At 43.0% G+C, this 20,632-nt stretch overlaps 1 protein-coding gene across 2 annotated transcripts in view; it reads right to left on the bottom strand.

Moving 5' to 3' along the window:
• The window catches only part of BRSK1 (BR serine/threonine kinase 1), a 294,684-nt gene that overhangs the window by 49,403 nt on the left and 224,649 nt on the right, over positions 1-20,632 (bottom strand). For both annotated transcript variants that reach the window (XM_069200764.1, XM_069200763.1), the window contains exons 8-10: positions 20,247-20,393; positions 14,514-14,545; positions 5,726-5,890 (exon numbers count right to left, since the gene is read on the bottom strand). In XM_069200764.1, the coding sequence (XP_069056865.1) occupies positions 5,726-5,890; positions 14,514-14,545; positions 20,247-20,393 (344 nt within the window). The remainder of the gene's footprint in view (positions 1-5,725; positions 5,891-14,513; positions 14,546-20,246; positions 20,394-20,632) is intronic.

Raw genomic sequence — 20,632 nt, 5'->3', positions numbered from 1 at the left:
TCTGAGGGTGGTCAAAGTGGTGACCACATGGTTAATTCACAACCCCGGGTGATAACTAGTGGGAATGACATGTGGGCCGCAATCCTGAACTCAATGCAGGCAACAGTAATTACCACAAAGGCCACTGAGATTTCTCCCATAGAATCAAGAAAACATAATACGGCCCTAAGTGGAAGGCAAAATGAGTATAGTATTCCCCATGTCAACTCAAATGTTAACTTAAACGTAGCAGTAATGAATGCCTTTGACTCAGAAGACACCATTCCAATATTAAGGACTCAGTCAGAATATCATCCATCCACATTAACCAAAGGCCCCACGGAGTAAAGAGCAAGTGCCTGTAGGGGTCAGCAGAGTGCAATGCCAAACAATAACATAACATGAGAGACCAGCCCGCTAAGTCCGACCAACACAAGTAGGGTGAGAAATGAAAAATCTGCTACAGAGGAGCTAAACTGGTCAATGCAACATAGCATGTGCAATCACGAGCTGAACCGTCAGCTGCTTCGGATCCCGGAATTTACCTCAAGATCCCCCTCTGATGTACTGAACCGTTCTACCATCTTAAAACTCATAAAAGCACTCCCTGACCTCCAACAGGTGTCCACTGAAGACATTGCTGCTATAAAATTCATCCAAGCAAGAGGCAAGCAGCTTACCAACCCAACGCTTGTTATTTTCTCAGAGCCCAATCTCCCCAAACAAATCCTGGAGAGGAAGGACCATTTGAGAGCCTGGGGTATTGAGGTGGCCACATATCAAGGTGAGCGTTATCCGCACCCGTTATTAAAAAATCATCATTCCAACAAGTCTAAAGGTGCATGGTCAGTCCTGCGTGGAGCACACTCTACCCTTAATCTAAGTGAAGCCACTGAAGGAAAAGCTAGCGAAAGGGCAGTAGCCCAGTCCCCCTTAAGAGTTCAAATATGAAACGAAGAAGGGAGAAGGAGACTAGTATCAAGCCAGAACTCACGGTCCAACTTGAGGTGGCTACCACTGTCATTATCCTCAGGAGTGGTCCGTAAAATGTGAATAGTAAAGGAACAACTCCCACAAGGGGCACTAAACATCTGCTCATGGAATATAGAAGGCCTACAGGCAAAATTGGGGGACTGGGCAATAATCTGTTCTTCAGCTCATTTGACATCATACTGATACAGGAGTCCTGGACCAAGGAGTCGATAACCCTTATTGGTTACACAGAATTTCCTAAACCAGCCACGAAAACTGGCAGAGCCGTTAGGGCAAAGGGAGGCCTAGTAACGTATATCAGCATAAGTATCCTTGCTAAGATGTCAGAGCCTAAAGAGGAAATCCCACCGTTCCAACTAGTCAGGCTAGATGGTTGGGGAAAGAACATACATGAGCCACTGATTCTAATAAATATATATATTAATCCAAAGATCGGTACTGAAAATCTCAAACGATTGAAATGGTCATCTAACTCCATTAAAAAGTCAAGCAGTCGAGGCTAGAATCCATGCCCACGGACACCGCAAATTTGACAACGGTCTGGGAGAACTTTGTTAAGGACCTTACAAGCCAAGATCCTCTGGGAAATATGAAAAAGGGAGTACAACTGAACCATAGTAACCCCATACACATACCACCGCCTGTTCGCAGGAGAAAAGCACCGGTAGGTATGCTGCTGAGGCAACTGCGCAAACAACCGGAGAACAGTACACTACTGAGCGCCTTGCGAGAACAAAGGAAACTCCTAAAAAAGGAAATGTGGTCCTTTAAAAAAGATCAGCAAGAAATGCTCTGGGCCAAGCTACACTATGCGTCAAAATCATCAGACCCAGAAAGATTCTGGTAATTAATCAATTCTATTGAAAAGGGTCCAAAAGCAGCTAACAATGCCAGTATAACCGAGGGAGCTTAGGTGGACCACCTCAAGTTACATCTAGGGGAGCTGCCCAATGGAGAAGCAGCGTTAACACAGGGGGAGTCCAACACTTGGGAACCCGACGCCTTGAACACCTTGACAATCACACCGCTAGAGATAATGAAAGTCATTTGGGAGGTCGCAAACAGATTGCGCGCCTGGGCCCAATGGTTTACTGCAAGCTTTGTTTAAACAAGCAACAGAAAGATGGGCAGGTTTCCTGGCTGCAATGTTCAATCACGTGTTTACAACTGGGACTGTGCCGGAAAGTTGGAAGGGCTCAATAATCTACCCCATATTCAAGGGAGGGAAGGCTGCCTCTCCAAGCAATTGCAGACTAATCGCCCTTCTGGATGTTGACCTCAAGTACTTTTCGACTTGCTTGCTGCAGCATTTAGAGGCATGGACTGCAGATAACAACATACTTCCCATAAATCAAAGCGGATTCACCAAGAACCAGGGAATGTTAACGAACCTTATGGCACTGGGACTGATTATCAACAGAGCAAAGGCAACTGGGATCCTCATGTACCTGTGTTTTGTTGATTTTAAAGCTCCCTTTGATTGTGTCCCCTCTGTAAATTGTGGACTAAACTAAAGCAATGGGGGCTGCCATTTTAAATGTCATTCAATTTATATATTAAGATATGTGGGTGAAGGTTAAACTCGGGGGAGGTTCATATCTATCTGGGGCAGTTAAAACGACAGTTGGATTAAAACAAGGCTGTGTTTTGGCACCAATTCTGTTTAATCTGTACATAGCAGACCTTTCTACCAATTTAAACAGTCTGCTCACTCCCCCTCCCTTGGTGGTCAACAATTATCCAATATGGTATACGCAGATGATCTGATATTGCTTAGTAATACTAGAATTGGCATGCAAAAACTGTTGAATAATCTAGAAGGATATGCTAGAATAAATGAATTAGAAATAAATCAAAGTAAAACCAAAATGATTGCCCTTAACCGCAGACCCTCCAACCAATGCAAGTAGTATCTGAATGGGAAGACCATAGGGGAAGTATCCTCGTACAGATACCTAAGAGTTATGATAGATGCAAGAGGCAACTACTTGTCCCTAAAAGAAGTGATAAAATGCAAGGCACAAGCACTAATTCACGCTTTTGGTATGCTTGCAAATACCATTCGTGGCCACGCTTTGAATCCACTGACTGCCATAATGAGAGCAAAATTACTTCCAACTCTCGCCTATGGGACTGAATTATTGAGAGGGATGGCGGAAGCTCTCTTGGATAAACTTCTGGTAAAGGCATATAAGCATGTCTTCCGGCTAACGGGATATGCTTCCCCGGCCCAGGTCTGACTGGAATTTATGCTGGTCAAGCAGTCACTGGCTCGACCAGCGGCATACATCAAATTTTGCTACAAATTATGTCATGCCCCAAGGGGGATGTTAGCTAATCTAGCGTGGCAGGAAATACACATGGAAAGGCGCAACAGTAATTATAAAAACTATCTGGAAAAAAGCCTAACACATCTGACTCTAGTTGAGGTATGGGATCAGTCGCTCCCTAGCCCGGCTTTTAATAAAGTAGTGAACAAAACAAGTGAATTACACAGCAGGGAAGAATTGGCTAAAGGGTCTCATGGCTGGTTGGTTCTTAATTCATATAAAGTATTTAAAGAATCACCACTATTGGCTGCCACCTACTCACTAAAAATTAAACAACGCTCTCTAAAACTAAAGCTGAGCAATATGCCAACACTAGATCTCATGCCAAAATGGAAGAAGGTATCACAAATAGACAACCAGGAATGCCATCTATGTCATCTGGCAGTAGAAACCCTCGAGCACGTGGTCTTTATTTGTCCAGCTTTGGCCATAGAAAGAAGACAAATACTGAAGAAAGAACTAAATGAATTAGGAGTTAGATCATGTAGACAAGCTCTAATTGAAGCACGTAACCCTAGCAACACCATACTGAATATTAGGCCTGTCCAATTTCTGGAACTTTTTATGTCCCAAATCACCCCGCCAATAACTAGTGGACAGGAACCACGCCAGGGGTGCTGGATCAATTTATTACGAAACATGAGAACCACCTACTGTGAAAATACAGGGTGGAAAGAGGCAGGGCAGTTATTCCATGTAGGTGTGTTTTTAATTCTCCTTGTAACAAAGCCCTATAGTCGTAGTTGGAGCTAAGTGGGGTTAACCTGCCCCACGCACTAATTATGTCTTGATTTATGCACTATTAATGGTTTATTGTATTTATGTTTTGTGTAATCCTATGTGGAAGGAATGTTTTATGGTTTTAATTAACTAATAAATAAATACTCTCTCTCCTATTAGAGAAGAACTCGGTCCCAGTTTTCCTTATCAATATATGATACACACTGACTGCGCTCATATAGCGGACTTTTGCTGAGCCATCATAAGACTTAGTCCATACTGGCTCGAGCACCCTGCATCATTTTTTCCGCAATCAAAATGCCATCGAACCAGGAAGGCACAGCCTTTTTTTGACTTGGCCCTGATGGACAGGTATGAAAGTGTCAAGGGCCGAAGTAATCCATCACTTTATCTCGGACTGTGCACAGACCACATTAGAGTTTAGCTGGGGGGTGTTGGCTGAAATGTAGCTTCCAAATTCCGACAGATTCAATTTATACCAAGGCTTTCTAATGGTAGTGTTAGTGGCAATAGTATTTATAGTGCTAGTCAGTTTTGGGAATTAGACAGTGGTCAGACCAGGTTGCCCTAAAGCAGAAGATGTGCTCATGTCACTCATGTACTGTGAGGCAAGGTGTTCTCTCATGGAGCAGAAGAGGTGTGCTTTAGTGGTCTAGTGAAGAGAGTGTCCTTTTATGTTTCGACTGGTTCAGGTATGCTTTTGTGGCCCAGCTAAGGAGTGATCTTGTGTGAGTGATTTGGTTCCTGGGAGGTGTGATTGTGTGGGCCTGAATTACAAAACAGGCATAGGGCTCTAGTTTGCATCCATTTGCAATCCGACCTGCAAATGAGATTATTTCTCTCCAGGGCATGTCTTGTTCTCTGAGTTAGAATAGATCCTGAAGATATTGTAATAGGGCGACATGTAACATTGGCTCAAACCTCTGCTCAGGATTTCTCTACAGAAAGACACTTAACCCTCAAGGGGGTCATCTTGTTCTGTTTTATTTTAAATGCTGTGGTGCCAAGTGTACGTGCAGAGGACCTGACAGCACAGCTCTTGCCTGGGGCTATATCCTATTTCTGCCCATCTGTCTCTTTTGTAATATGGCCTAGTCACATGGGCAGAGGCATTCGGTCATGAGCATGGGCCAAGCTACCATAAAAATGAGAGAACATCGATCTCATACTAGGCTAGCATAAATTAATGCCCGTGGAATGTGTATCACAGAAGGGTCTGCACATCATCTGCAGTCACTTCCATAAACCCAAAGGAATCCAGGAGCACAGAAAATGAATTAGAAGCACTCACTCTGCTCTTTCCCCTTCGGTAACATGGGCTGTGTTTTCACCGAAGAGGTGTGGTCTTATGGTCAGGTGAAGGAGATGTGTTTCCGAAGTTTAGAGGAAAACCAAGAAAACAGAGCGATATTTCGGATTCTCCCAACTGACCACATGTGAGATCCTGTATCATCAATTAATGCTACTGGGAACTGTTTTCTTCAGCTGCATTTATTGGGAGGGCTTAATATGGAGCACACCACTCTCCGTGTTAAGTACTGTTTTTAAAAAATGTCGTGGACAGATGCACAACAAACTTGTCCAGTATTGTTTGGCCCTTTTACCTTCTAGTCCCTGTTTCCCCTGAAACCTGCCCATACCAGTGGTGGTCCTCAAGTATTGCCCTGGGAGTTGCTACTCACTCGTCGTTCTGCAGTTCCAGCTTCAGCTTGCCCTTATCCCTGAAGCAGCCCAACGAGTGCATGCTGTCCAACACGTCAGGATCGAACTCGCTGACCGAGTGTATCCTCCGGATGGACACTTTCCTGGGGGTGGGCTGCTCGGGTTCCGGCTCGTTCTTTCCACCCCTGAAACCAAAAAAGCAGCATATTGGACAATGATGGCCACGACCCACAGACCCACCTGAACCACTTGCTCACCAGGAACAGTTAAGGATCTAGAATACAACAATTCTCAAGTACAGCAAGTTAGCACATTCTTTCTTATTGCAGTTCAGAGCATTTATTGGACTGTTAGTGGCCACAAAATGTAGTTCATAGAGGATGCTTCTGTGGATATTTCACAGAGGGGCAAACAACGACGCTCATTAGGCATGGACGTCTGCCCATAGTGATTTCCCCATGCTAGTTCTTACATAGGTTGCCCGCCTGTTCCCCCGCTACTCCTTCCCATTCTGCCAACTGGCATTTGCCACCTGCATCTGCTGCGTTATTTACTTGGTGCAGTGCAGATGGCAACATGCACGTCGGCATGAAACACAGCACAATATAACATAGTTCATGGATCTCATTAGGCACTGGGGGGATTTGCTGTAGGGTCACAAGTAGACAGCCGAAACACCATCGATACGAACCTAGAAGTTTAAAAGGGCCTTCTGGTGTATGATGTCACAGATGCTTATTATTGATGATTGTTGGAGATGCTGTTTTAGGAAGAGAGAACTGATTTTTAATTTCCATTAAGTTCCTTTAATAAGTGGTCTACTACCTTCTTACTGAAAGGCCTGGCAATGAGGACAAAGAACTTGATGTCAAAGACAGGATTGTCGGGAGACCAAGGATCAGATGTACAAAGCAATTTTCGGCGAATCGGCCCGTTTGCGACTTGAAAAATGCTATTCGGGTTTTGCGATTCGATATTAGGAAGGGGCGTGTCAAGGGCGTCCCTTCCTAATACTGAATCCAAATGGTATGTCTGATTGTTTTGTGACCACGAATGTGGTCGCAAAACAATCGCAGTTGGTGCTAACCCATCCGCAAATGGGAAGGGGTCCCACTTTGTGAATGGCAGCAAAAATATTTTTTCAGAGCAGGCAGTGGTCCCACGGACCAATGCCTGCTCTGAAAAAATGAAAAGTTTTCATTTTTGATTTTAAAATGCATCCCGTTTTAAATAAAAAAAAATTTTTAAAACTGCTTTATTTAAAAACAGTCACAGACATGGTGGCCTGCTGTCTCCAGCAGGCCACCATCCCTGTGAGGGCAGCCGTTCCCAATGGGGTCCCAAATTGCGACCTACCCCATGAATATTCATGGGGTAGGTCATTTGCGACCCCATTGCGAATCGCAAACAGTGTAAAGTACACTGTTGTACATCCGGTATTGCGAGTCGCAATTTGCGAGTCGCTAGACTCACAGTTTGCAAGACGCAATACCGGATCTTTGTACATGTGGCCCCAAGTGAGGTCTAGGCTTTGTGTCGGTGCCCAAAGCCCTCCTCCTAAACACGCGGCTGCTGCAATTAAATGTGCGAGCACGGAATACTGAGGCAGCATAATCCTGAATCCATCCTTGGCCTCTTCAATCCATTTAAAGCAAGTCCCTGCTCTTTCAGCTCCCTCTTGCAGCTTTCTGCTTTCTCCCATATTTTTACTACTAATGATATTACCACATCGGTATTTACTGCCGCTTGTAATTCCCACCACAGCATTTATAACCAATAATAATGCTATGCCTCCAACGGTAATAATTAAATATCAACACCATCAATACTTTAACTCAGCGGAGTGTTAATTTTCAACTGCTAGCGCGTTTTCTTTAATAAACCCCCCGTGTTGGGTCTTTTTCTGAACCAAAGCAGTGTAATTTCGAGAAAGCTATCCTCGGCTACACAGTACACTTGACAACTATTTCGGGAAAGGCTGCATCACCACAAACCTTTTTCTCTGAGTAAGAAAAAAAACGAAATTTTGCGTGCCTGTTCAGTGGTCTTAATTAGCCAGGTTTTGCATAATACCCTTTGGAGAGTTTCTAAAAGCAGCAGTGGGCCTTCTTAAGAATTACTGTCATCAGCAACCCAGAAAGCTGCCCTGCTGCTCGAATGAGAACAATTATACGCCGTATCTCGGCTTCATTACCTCCCCTGATTACATCATGCCTCACGCGGAAGGGGCACTGGTGAATCTAAGCTGCACGCCAAGAGTGACGGATTTTTTTTCAAAACGGTGAACTTTTTTGTTTGTGCCTGCGTAGAGGTTCTCGCCAGGTGTGCTTCCTATAGCTGAAGTCAGGTCTTGGAGAACCTCGGCCACTGATGGAAGTCTGGGGCTATGGTTTGAGGTGCGGTAGAGCGCATGCGCGTCAGGTACACGTAGGCGGGTGTGTACATTCTTTCCCACAAACCTTTAAGTAAAACGGGAAGAAACTGCGACGACAATCCTTAAATTACACCCTATGGCACTTACAACCCATCGACAGCAGTGGCCTGGCAATTAACACTCGGATGAGGGCCTCTGTCTTTGAACCCTGATGATCCTGTTTTCCCTTAAATCCATGCTCTCAGGGAACCCTGGCTTGGGTTAGACTCAGCAGTCCCCTTCCTCTGCTTCTTTGAACTCTGTCCCTAAAATTGGGTTCACCAAGTAGATGCATCGAATAGGGACAGGGAGCTGGAAGATCACTCCTGCCTCTGCGCCGGGCAGACCTTTGGCCATACACAAACACATCAACACTGGGAGATCTGCAACACTAAACAACACTATCTCCAGAGCATCACCGAGAGCACAAGGTTGTGCTCTATAAAAGAGCATACCATATAGTACCCTGGGTACAGCAATGGCACGGTGACCATAAAACCATCTATGCTACCACATGAGCGTGGCGGGTGGCTTGGCAAACGCTGCCTGGTAAGAGGGGAGGAAAAATGATGGTGTTGGGAATGAGCATACTATACACCAGCACCTCTTACACCTCAAGCTCACTCAGTGAGAGACTTCAATGATCCAGTCTTTTAGACCATGGATGAGACTTCCCAACATCATACCATGACTGAAGACCTTGTACATGTACATGACTGCTTAACCACCTGTCATTATGAGAGATGCATCAAGCCTGTGATGACACTGACAAGAATACCTCCAAAAGAAACCAAGTCAGTGGCACAACATGTACTTCAGCGCTCCAAATACTTGCAGGAATTCCCGGTAAGTCACAAAACTAGCAACACCACAGAGACAGCTCTTAAATTGTTTATGTTATAGTAATATGAACTTGTAAGGCGCACTATCAACTCAAAGGCCCTGGCCCTGCTAGATGACAGGGGGAACAGCAGGGAGTAACCTAATCTGAGCTGAATAGATAGATGTTTCAGTTCAAAGGTCAAGGTGCTCCATAGACTGGTGTTCAGAACAGAAAAAGCTCTGCTACCCAGTCCAAAATGTTTAAAGTGTGGTATGGTGGGAATAAGCATATTTGAAGAACAAAGATTTCTAGATGGGTTGTATTTGATTATTTTCTGCCTTGAAAAAATTGGGACATTTTTGTAAAATTTGTAAAATACACATGAGACTTTGAAGATGATACGCTGTTGGATAAGCAACTAGTGTTATGTGTGGCTTGATTTTGGATGATTTGAAAATGAAATGAAAATACATTTGTACCAGAAGGGTCCAAGGCTCCATACCCACTGAAAAAACACCACGCCTGGATCAGTCAATAGCAGCCAACCGAAAAAAACCTTGAGTTCCTAAGAAAAAAAAAAGTTTTGAGACCTTTTCTAAAAGCCAAATGATTCTCCATGCCTGCTAAATAGTGGGTATAGAGTGTTCCACAATTTAGCAGTGGCTACTGAAAAACATCTGCCAACCCAATCGGGCCCGATGAATTTTCAGAACCAACACGAGATTATGTTTTGCTGAAAGAAGTGGCCCAGTTGGAGCATACCACTGAAACTTACATCTAATAGACCTACCTCCCATATTGTGCAAAGTTTTGTGAGTGATACAAAGGGACTTCAAGATAATTCTCTTTCTAACTGGAATTCAAAGTAGCTAAGGAAGTTCACCAGAAATTGACTGGTATTTGGGAATGTCCAAGATAAGCCGAGCTGCTGCATTTTGGACAGTTTGCAGTTTTCTCAAAGAAAGGTTATTTGTGTTCAAATAAAGGGCATTGCAGTATTCCATCCATGATGAGATCATGGCAAGAAGGTGCTGTTAACGGAATTCAAGGAAAGATTTTCCTTAAAGATCTAATCATTTTGAAGCATGAAGATACCGTGCAACTCACTCGAAGATTGAAGGAGAGCTGCTGATCAGAAATCACCTCAAGAGTTTTGGCTTAATACTGGAGGGTGGAACCCTCAGAACATCTGGCCACCAACTGTTACTCTATACCGAGGGGAAACTGCCCAAAATGGTGACCTCATTCTTTTCTACATTTAATTTAAGACAACTGTCCTTCATACATGCAAAAAGTGCCTTCATGCAGCTGATGGCTATTGAATGCACATCTTCCATGATGGATAGAATAATCTGTGTGTCATTTCCATAAAATAACCCCTTAAGCCATTAAATTTAATCAGTTTAGCCAATGAAGACATGTTCGGATTAAATGAAGTAGGTCTTAACGAGAAGCCCAGAGGGACCCCACACAGAAGAAAAAATGACTTTGACCTAAACTGTCCACCTACTACTGTTTGTTCTCTATCTGTCAAAAAGTATCTTAAAAGATTCAGAGCAGTATGTTTAATTCCAAACTGAAATAGGAAGGAAGTGAGGAGAAGCAGGGAGACCGTATCAAAGGCTGCAGGCAGCTCTAACACAATTAATGCCTCAGGCCTGCCCACATCCACTAGTGATGTAATACTATCTATCCTGTTACCAAGGCATATTCTGTGCTATGCTCACTGTGAAAGCCTGATTGCAAAGGATCCAGCAAATTATGAGCCTCAATAAATTGAGTCAGTAGCAGGGATATAGGCAGTGCTTAATTTTGATGGTGATTTCCAGTGGGGGGCACCAGCACTTATTTGTGAGGGCCGGCACTTATGTTTCTGCATCAGGCATTTACTGCGAGCAAAAGACACATATGGGAAAGATGGAGGAAGAGAAAAACAAAAAAGTATCACAAAAGCAAGCAGACAGTGTCAGCTGGAGGGGCAGAGAGTGACTGTAAATGGATTAAAGGGACCCGGAATGGCTTAAAGATTTCTCTACCTCAGTATTCTGTGCTCGCACACTTAATTGCAGTGTTTCAAAGAAGAGCTTTGGGTGCAGGCAAGTTTTTATTTGCAAATTAAGCACTGGATATAGGGCAGTAGTTTTTTTCAATCTTTGGGACCAGGATTTGTTTTTTTCAATGAAGGCCTACAGTTTCTTTCCATGACTTAGGGAAACTGGCAGCTCCTTCACTATGGTGAAGGAGTGTCATCCCCCTAGCCAAGAGCCAGGAGATGAAAAATAAAATGATAGTTGCACTAACGTTTTATTTTTCATCTGCTGGCTCAGCCAGCAGTACAGGGAGGGGCGGGTGCGGCAACCGGAGGTGAGAGGGGGAGGAGAAGAGAGTGTGCACCTATGTGCACGTGTGTTTGGCTGGCTGTCTCAGGCACTTAGGCTTCTCCAGCCCAACTGTGTTTAACAACTGAGCTGAAGAAAGTGCACAGACCCCAGGGCACTGTCTGAGCAGCAGTGACTGCCGCTCAGACCAATCCTGACACTGCTTTCATGCTATATTTGGCATGAAAGCAGCACCAGCTTTGCTGGGGAGCCTGTGCTGGTATCCCAGCGAATGCTGGTGCACCACACGGAGGGAAGAGGTGCTCGAGGCGGCAGGAGATGGAGACGGCGGTAAGGTAAGTTTATTTTAATTTTAATTCCCCCCCCTCCGTCTCCATCCCCTCCCCCCGCCTCTCCTCTTGAGATTTGGGGCGGCCACTACTACAGAGGCTATACCTTCATTCATGGTAGTGGGAAAGTGCCTTTCTACTATCCCAGAAACCCAGTGAAGAATTTTAGGCAGGCATGGAAAGAAGACGAGATTGACGTCATATTCAAAAGAAGCTTCTCAAACTGTTCACTCGACATAGGAGGGAAAAAACACTGCTGAGTAATCTAATCTAACGTAACATCCCTAGTGCCAGTGTCTGCAGAGTCCTGCACAGCCAGTCTTATAGAACTGTCCGATTTCTCCTGCTCATTAGAAGTAGCACATTCGAACAGATATTCAGGATCTTAGATTGAAAGAAGATTGCCAGATCATCACAGAATGCCTGCCTAAAGTTTAAGTTCTCTGACACCTTGGGAGAGGAGAGTACGTTTACAAGTTAGACAAAGAAAGTAATTAGCAAGACAAGAAGCATCAGGCCACCTACCATTCTACGTCACAGAAACAAAACAGGACTATTGCAAAGGCTTCCTTACTAGCCAATCGCATTTGTTTCTGCTGTTTAGGAGAGATGATCCTTATATTTTGTCGTTTAGCACAATGGCAGTAAAACGTCTGCATATATATTTGTGGCACACAAGTCACGATTGTTCAATTTTATTACCTCGGGTACATTATTTGAATTTAAGTCAACATTAACCAGTTAATAATTTATTCAGTCAATCAGTACACTGGTCTCAGTCAATTCACAGCTGACTTATATGGTGTCTAGCTAAACTTTTTACTGCTCAGGTGATCTTATTGAGTAATGTTTTTTTGTAAATTAAACGCCAGGGACATTCATTTTGGCATCCTGAAAAGGGTGACAAGGAGGAGGCGAGTAAAATGTGCCCTAGTACACAACGCTGTAGAACATTTATAATTTCCTTCCTCAAGTTTACAAATATTGACAAGCAGTTGCAAAGATAATAGAGCTGACTTTATTGTGCCAATTCAAGAAAATACGGGCATGACAATTGCAGCTTGCTTGCATTAGCACATTCAAGCCAGACCTTTTGGCTTTGCACATGCTTGTGGTTAGTTTGCAGAGTTTATGTGAGGCTTCTGATTGGCCCAAATAACCACCTCTGACTGTGGCTGTGGACCAAGGAGTGCTGTACGACGAGAGAAGGTATGAAATCGTAAATCTCACATGGTATTTTTACATATTTTATTACATAATCACATTCCATTACATTCAAAAAGTTTTTTATTCTTCTATTTTAAACACCAGGTGATTCATAAATTTAACCAGAATCATCCGATTTGGGGTTACAGCTACAATAACAACACTTCTCGTCCCCAAGAGTGTTTTCTTTCTTCCTTTTTGGTGTTCATCCTGTTACTCGGGAAGATGCATTATTTTAAACATTGATCTAATACATTTTACTTGAAAATTAAAAAAGAAACAAAACTGCCTCGTGCTTTAAAAATAAAGTGTAACCACATGTATCCCCCTACAAGCCTGTATTCCGTGCAGTCAAGTGGAGACCAGTCACAAAAGGAGAGGTATTTGGCATTTGACTAACAAATACTTAGCCCAGGGGTCTTCAACTTTTTTTTGATAACCTGTCAGGGGCTGCTCTGACCTCTCAGGAAGTGCATCAATTACTCATGATTTCTTCATTGGTCCCCCTCGAGTTCATCACAGTCATTACATTATAAGGGGGGACATGTCCGTAAACCAGGCAACCACAAAATACTTCTAAATATGACACAACGTTTAGACCTAACGATATGCATAACTATCATCAAGCCCAAAAGTCCTTTTATTAGTACCCCAAACATTATCAGAACGTATGAAGTGTAATAAAGATTACTTGTAAGTAGTCAGAACATTACCACTTTATCCATACATCACAATCCTTACAGTATGAGGCGATAAAAACAGTGATAATGAAAAAAGCATGGCCCATGTTGAAATATTACTTCCAATACACCCCTAAGGGAAGAGAGAACTGTTTCATCCAGCAACATTATGATTTCTGGGGACCAACAACATCATCCACTAGCAGAACATTGTTGTCAAATAGGTACCAACATTTTAAACCAACCAATAAAGCAATACACCACCCACAGGGATAGCAGCAATCAACCCGTAGGAAGAAGAGGGTGGTGACATGGTCCCCCATACCATCCTGCTCATGCTGAGAGATGGACCACTCTCATCTCCATATGTCATGAGTAACATTAAGGGTTCCTGGAGAACCCAGTAGAATAATATGTACAATACTACTAGCACAACCTTCAGATCCACTGAGAGGTCAGTCACATACAACATGAACCCTATGAAGCTTGGAAAGAATGACCCACCTGCCATGACAATAAACAATGATTATTAAAAAACAAGCCTTAGCTTGCTGCAGAACAGCATCCAATTCAGTATGTACTCTGAACCAGGAAAAAAGGCAAGTTGTTGTGGTGACTGGTTAAGTATTTATGTGTTCACTGGCAGGGGGGGCTAATAGTTTATTATTAATTATAAAGGTTGAGGAGGTTACTTGTTTCACAGGTGTGGCTCATACACATAGAAAATTTTGATCTGGAAGAGAGATGAGGTGTAATGTCCACTCTCGTAGGCCAGCCACATCTCATAGTCACCAAGCTCATGTCCAGTGTTAAGTAACTCAGTTCATGCTCTTTGAAGTGGTCTCAGGATAGCCTTAAGCACCACATAAGTGCCACCACAAATGCAGTCTTATCAAACTAAGACATGCATAATTGCCTTCTCTCTTACGACCAGCCTATAATCACATGTCCAAAATGTCCCACAAATACATGATCACACATGTTTCAATAAAAATGTCAGTTTGTAGAAGATACTTACAAATACCAGGGGTGCTTCTGGATTTGGTCTAACTGCAAAAATCAAGAAATATAAAATAGGCAGGTAAATGACAGAGGTGAAATATATGTGAACTGTTTGCACAACCACGTGTTAGTGATAGTGAATAACCCAGAATTCACACTCTGGGATGTGCCATTGGAGTTAGTGAGATGGTAATAACAGAAAAGAAAGGAGGTACAAGGTTAAAGAGGGGACAGAGAAAAAAATATGCAACATTGATGACGATGGAGACATATTTACCATACAGGAGGGGAAGATGTGCAACTAAGGGGACCTGGTGAAATGAAGTCCTCATTCTCTGCCCCCAGGTTATTGGAGCTGCTAGGACGCATTACAAGACCTACGTGGACTTCGACAACTGCTCCAATTAGTGTTGTGTGGTGGCACAGACATGCCAAGTCAAAAAAGAATGCATGCAGGTAAGGAGCAGTTCTCTTTTTAGGTTGCCCAGCAGTGTGTGAGGCTGCAATCACTGTAGTAGCAGCTGTTGAGAAAGAAGGGTAACTAGTGAAGTCTTGGTTACTATGACATTGCCTGATCAGGGCCGCAGGTAGAACAGATCTTGTCTGGCCTTACCAAAGAGCGGAAGCTCCTGGTAATATGCATGGCCTTAGAGGGATGACAGACTCGTATTCTAGTAAAGATCATTCAATTCCTGTCTCTACAATCTCCTGTATCATCCAGCATACTCTCATTCAGTGCAAGGAGCTGGTAAGAAGAAGGCATCTTTGAGTTGGCAACTCAGAAGCCTCATGGCAGTAAAAAACAAAAAAAGGTCTGTCCCGGTAGTGGAAGGGCACACTTTCACCATCCCTGAAGCACAACAGGCACCGAAAGAGCAATGGGGCTGAGTGGTACTGGCACAGTTGAGTCTGCTCCTCAGGTCAGGCCATCTGCTGAAGTATTATTGTAAGGTCGCCCAGACTCTGCAGCAGCACTGGATTGAGGAAGATGTGCACGAGTCTCTGAGCACCTTTTTGGGGTCTCGGAGAAAACAGAGCTTCCACTGTGCAATCAAACCTTAACAAGAGGGAGAAGGCTATCAAACTTCCACCAATGTGGTCCTACATCAGTAAAAGACAGGCATGGACACTAAATGTTATACAATCAGAATTAACTAGAACATTATATCTTTTCAAGCTGGCAAAGGGTTCTTAGTCTTCTAAAGTCAAAGCCCCTGTTCGTTCCAAGGGTCCAGTAACTGCTTCCTCTTCCCCGTGTTCAGCCAAAAACAAAGGCTAAGAAGTGCGTGAGACTGAGACTTCTCAGGAGTTCCATTACCATACACATCATCGCAGGATGTCCAATCCATTCTAATTATTGGGCCCAAATCACTATTGATAAATGGGTCCTCCTGATGGAAAGAAATGGCTAGGCGGTACAACTTCTTCACACACCACCATCCACACCTCTGCCACACACTCAATGCAAAAACTTTTGGGAGTGGTCGAAAGCTTCTCCCTTTAGAAGAAAGAGAGTTAGTCCCACTCTTGGGAAGGGAGTTGAGATATTATTCCCATAATTGCAAGGTAAATAAAGCAGACCTTTATCAGTACTTTCTACGGCAGAAATCTAAAATGCTAACACATGTTTGGGCCCAGTAGCCATGCAGGGCACTTACTTTCCAATATTCATGCTGTGGAAACATAAGTTTTTGTTTCATGGCTGTAAATCAGTAGTATTGATGCAGAATGTTTTTCTTTAAGCAAAATGTGGCTCCTTGTCCCTACCAAGAATCTAGCTCTAATGGCATCCTTCCTTCAGATGCATATAGTCCACTGCCTCAAAGGTCTGAATAACTGGCTCAATCGAGCAGTGTTAAGGGTGGCCTCAGTGTCACCTCTACGCCTAACCTTTAAGACATTCATAGATAGTAGGTTCTTGGACTACTACTCAAATCTCTTTCTAAACTCTCAAAGATAATTCATATCAGCATGCCTTTTACGAATGGAGGGCTTGAAAAGGTCTTTCCTCTTCCCGACATAGATTTGACTATCCGTCATAACATGTACCATATATTTGCAAAAACACAGGATCTGCCTGGAACTCCTGAGACTTCTTCAGAATTTGCATTGGGCTTGTTTCCTATGCTACATGAGCTCCCCCAGCTCTATTTGCTGGGTAATGCATTCAAGCCTGCCGCAATCCTACATCTCTATTACCAACTTTGAGATAGTGCCCTCATGCCTAGACACTCATAGTGGGAGATTCTTTCGCCTACCATGGCTACAAATTGAGATCATGACTGAATCATCTGTTTTGGTGGGAAGCTAAATATGGGATCTCCCATCACTTCCCTAGGATGGCTCAATGTTTTATTGATAAAAGAGAATCATGTATGCCTTCCCTCTGACCTGTTTTACCCTGAGGGCTCACCAGGAGGTCACAGAGTCGAAGATGCTCATCATTCAGATGGCTCCAGTTTGCCCCCACCAGGGTTTGGCTGACATGCACCTCACTCAAAAGCAGCACATCATGCAGAGAAATAATGTCCTATCTAGCTAAAGAAGAGTCCCATCTCTTACTTCCATTGTTCAACCTGAACACATGATTTCTGTTTAGATTCTGACCACTTGGTCTTCTTGTCATTGAGGCTTAGAATAATGTCAGAACTTACATTTTTTACTTTGATAGTGCAATGACTCTAACTTCTGCAGCCCACCATTCTATGCCCCTTGTAGAGCAGCCACTAATGCCAGATGGATATCTTCTTCCATCTCTCACTGTTATACTCTGCATTACCTCTACTTTGCATCCCTCAGTGGTGCCCAAGCACTTTTCACTAAAAGCACAAATCACATTGTTCTTGTAAGAAGCTGGTAGAGAAATATACAGGCTATTGGTTATTGGCTATTAGCTATTTAGGCTAACCAATATGCATTCTACAGACTCAACACCCTTGAGATTTCCTCTCGAAGCAAAGTGTAACATGGCAGGAGACCTTATTTAACTTATTTGTCTAAGATTAAAATGCCAAAGGATGGGTTTTTGCCATGTTTCCCAATTTTCTCAGATGGCTTCAATGTTGTAAAAACTGGTGAATTCTTCCTTTGAATAGGCACTTATCTCTCATTGGAAAAGGGCATGTTTCTTCTTTCACTTAAGAAAGCTTTTTGAAATATATCTATTCTGAGTAACTTTCGCCCTCTCTTTTTGCTGCTCTTTAACACAAACACGGCAGAAAAAGAACATTCAGAGTTCATTATGGATAATTCTTTACTTAATTGCACTCAAGAAGGTTTCCAGCCCTATTATACAACAGAGCCGGTGCGTTTAACAAAACAAAATTAATTATGCATTATCATGGACCAGAGAGGTGTAGCAGCAATGATTCTTCTTGACTTCTCAGCTGCCTTTCACACCCTGGGGCCTACTACACTGGTGGAAAGATTTGGGGGAAAGGTTCAGGAAAGGCCATGGACTGGAATTTTTATTTTCTAATAGATCGTAGCTAGACAGCTTCTATGCCATGCTTTGGGTCATATCTAGTGCCTTATTCTGAGTTCTACTGGGCTCCTTTCTCAGCACTAAGATTTTTCATTTATTTGTATTTAGCCCATCTTGCTCACCTTATCCACTTGTTTCACATGACATGTGTATATTATGCCAATGACAAACAATTTGTTCCTGGATGGCGAAAGCAATCAGGTTTGCCTTAACGCTGTAGCAGGCTGAATGTTGAAGACTGCATGAAATATAATTTGGATAAGACAGACTTTATGGTGGTGAGTGTCCCACCTTTTGTCTGGTCATCAGGCTCATGGCCTGATGGTTTAGATCACTGCCACCTCCTTCAAGGCCTGTGAAAAACCTTGCCACTCTGTTTGATGACAAAATGTGCTTTAGGGTGCTGGTCGGCAAAGTTTTGGTATTTTGCTGCCATCTTAAAGTGTTGAGGAACATCTTGCCTTTTTAACACAGAATATTCCTTGGACAATTCTTCAAGCTGTAGTAGGCTTTTGGACTAACTATGACTATGAATGACTATGCAAATACATTATATCAAGGTCTCCCTTCATATTCTGTGAACCAACAGCAGCCCATTTCTTACTGAAATTTCCCTATTGGACACACATTTCACAATAATTGAAGCCCTTACACTGACTTCCTGTGCACAAATGGATTATGTTTGTAAGCTCCTTGTCTTTTTAAAGCACCTCATCATAAAAGGCCCACTCTTCATCCACTAATTGTTCTATTGGTACTGACCTTCAGTCCCTGCATTCTACTTTGACATTCCTCTTAACTGATGAGATTACAATAAGGAAGCCACAACAGGGTGGTTAAGCAATGACTTTGCAGTCCATGACTGGTTGCCGTGCCCTTCCTCCGGTGATTAGATGCATCTCCAGTTACTTAGCTTTCAGAATATAGTACAAAATATGTCTCTTAAAGCAACTATGAGGGGTGTCGTGTATCCCTAAGAAAATACCATGAATAAATAAATGTGGAATTTACTCACAGGCTAAGAATGAGGAGGAGTTAGAATTTAGTTTAGAATTTAGTTTAACGAAAATGGAGTGGTGACTTCATTATTGGACAGGCTGTATCCTAATATCACAAATTTTTACCAACTGCTCAGCCATCATGCAAAAACAACAACTGACTTCTTTTTAAAGAAGGGAACTGTAGAGGAGGAGCGCTCTACTGCATAGCTTTAATATCTGCTTCAGTAGCTTTAAATAGGTGGTACGCTCCACAGGCTGCTAATGAGAGAAAGCCTATCTACTACACATAACAGAGGTAATAATGGTAACTACAACTGGTACATACTATTACAAATCGGAGGGTGTTTTATTCTAACGGGCAGAGGGCCTGATTTAGACTTTGGTGGATTGGATACTCCATTACAAACATGAGGCATATCTCGTCTGCCATATTACATTATATTCTATGGCACTTGTAGCACGGCAGAGAGGATATCTGTCATGTTTGTGATGGAATATTGCATCCACCAAAGTCTAAACAAGGCCCAGAGTAACAGTCAGGACACAATGACTGAAAAGTGTGACTTCCTAAATTGGCTATGTATGAAAGAAAGTACTAACACACTAAGGATTAAACCCAAGCCTCTTCTTGGCTGAGGTCCTAGATCACTGCTAGAGTGAAGCAGGGCTGCTCTACTAGAAGACAAGAAGAATCTGACACAAGGATGAGAAATGTGGGATAGATGACAGCTATGATGGTAAGTTGGCATACATTTGATGTAGGGACTGTGATTGACATGGAAGAGAGATGTGAAGAGAGGAAACATAAAATTGAAAGGACACAAATGAGATGGAGTACAGAAATTAAAGATATGGCGAGGAGACGTGCAAGACTAAGAAGAGACACATGAGATGACGAAAATAAATGTGAGATTGAAAGCACACATGAAAGACAGAGAGGACATATGTGAGTTGGTGAGAGCAAATGTGAGATAAAGAAGATAAATGTTAGATGGAGAAAGTGACATTTAGGGATTACGCATGAGAGAGAGAAATAGATTAAACATGACATGGAGTTAACACACATTTGAATAGTAGACATGAAAGAGAAAGAAGAGGTAAGTAACATGGAGTACAGACAGAGGAGACTCAGAGGAGGCATGTGAGAGTGACAAAGTAGGCCCCCCAATGTGGATTTAAAGATACAAAGTATGGTTCAGGACCACATAGGGCACAGAGCAGAAATGGAGCAAAATGAACAAACTGAAACTGGGCAGCCACTTACATTGAGACGCTTCTCTGGCTCCACCTCAATCATGCCTCGTAGCAGGTTCTGGCAATCAGGTGGGATGAAGTGAGGCATGTGGAACACTCCTCGCTTCACCTTCTCCAGCAGCTGACGCAAGTTGTCGTCATCAAATGGCAGGGCACCCTGAAGAGTGGAGGGCATGGAGAGAGACCAAATAAAGCTTGTTTAAATCTTCATTTACTACCCATGTCAAAAGTAGCTACCTAGAATGGCCCTTCCTGCTAGGAATGTGTGCCATACTCAAGTTTTTTCCATTTTCCAGTTTTTGGGTTCATCAGTCAAGAAGAAGGAAAAAACTCTGTGCTGTATCATAACACATCTATACGTAGTATAATCTGGTTGTCTTCAGAAGGTTAATTTGA

The sequence above is a fragment of the Pleurodeles waltl genome, chromosome 7, assembly GCF_031143425.1.
Source record: "Pleurodeles waltl isolate 20211129_DDA chromosome 7, aPleWal1.hap1.20221129, whole genome shotgun sequence".
NCBI classification, from domain to species: Eukaryota; Metazoa; Chordata; class Amphibia; order Caudata; family Salamandridae; genus Pleurodeles; species Pleurodeles waltl.
The sequence above is the reverse complement of the archived record's forward strand: the minus strand, read 5'-3'. Positions and strand labels throughout refer to the sequence as shown.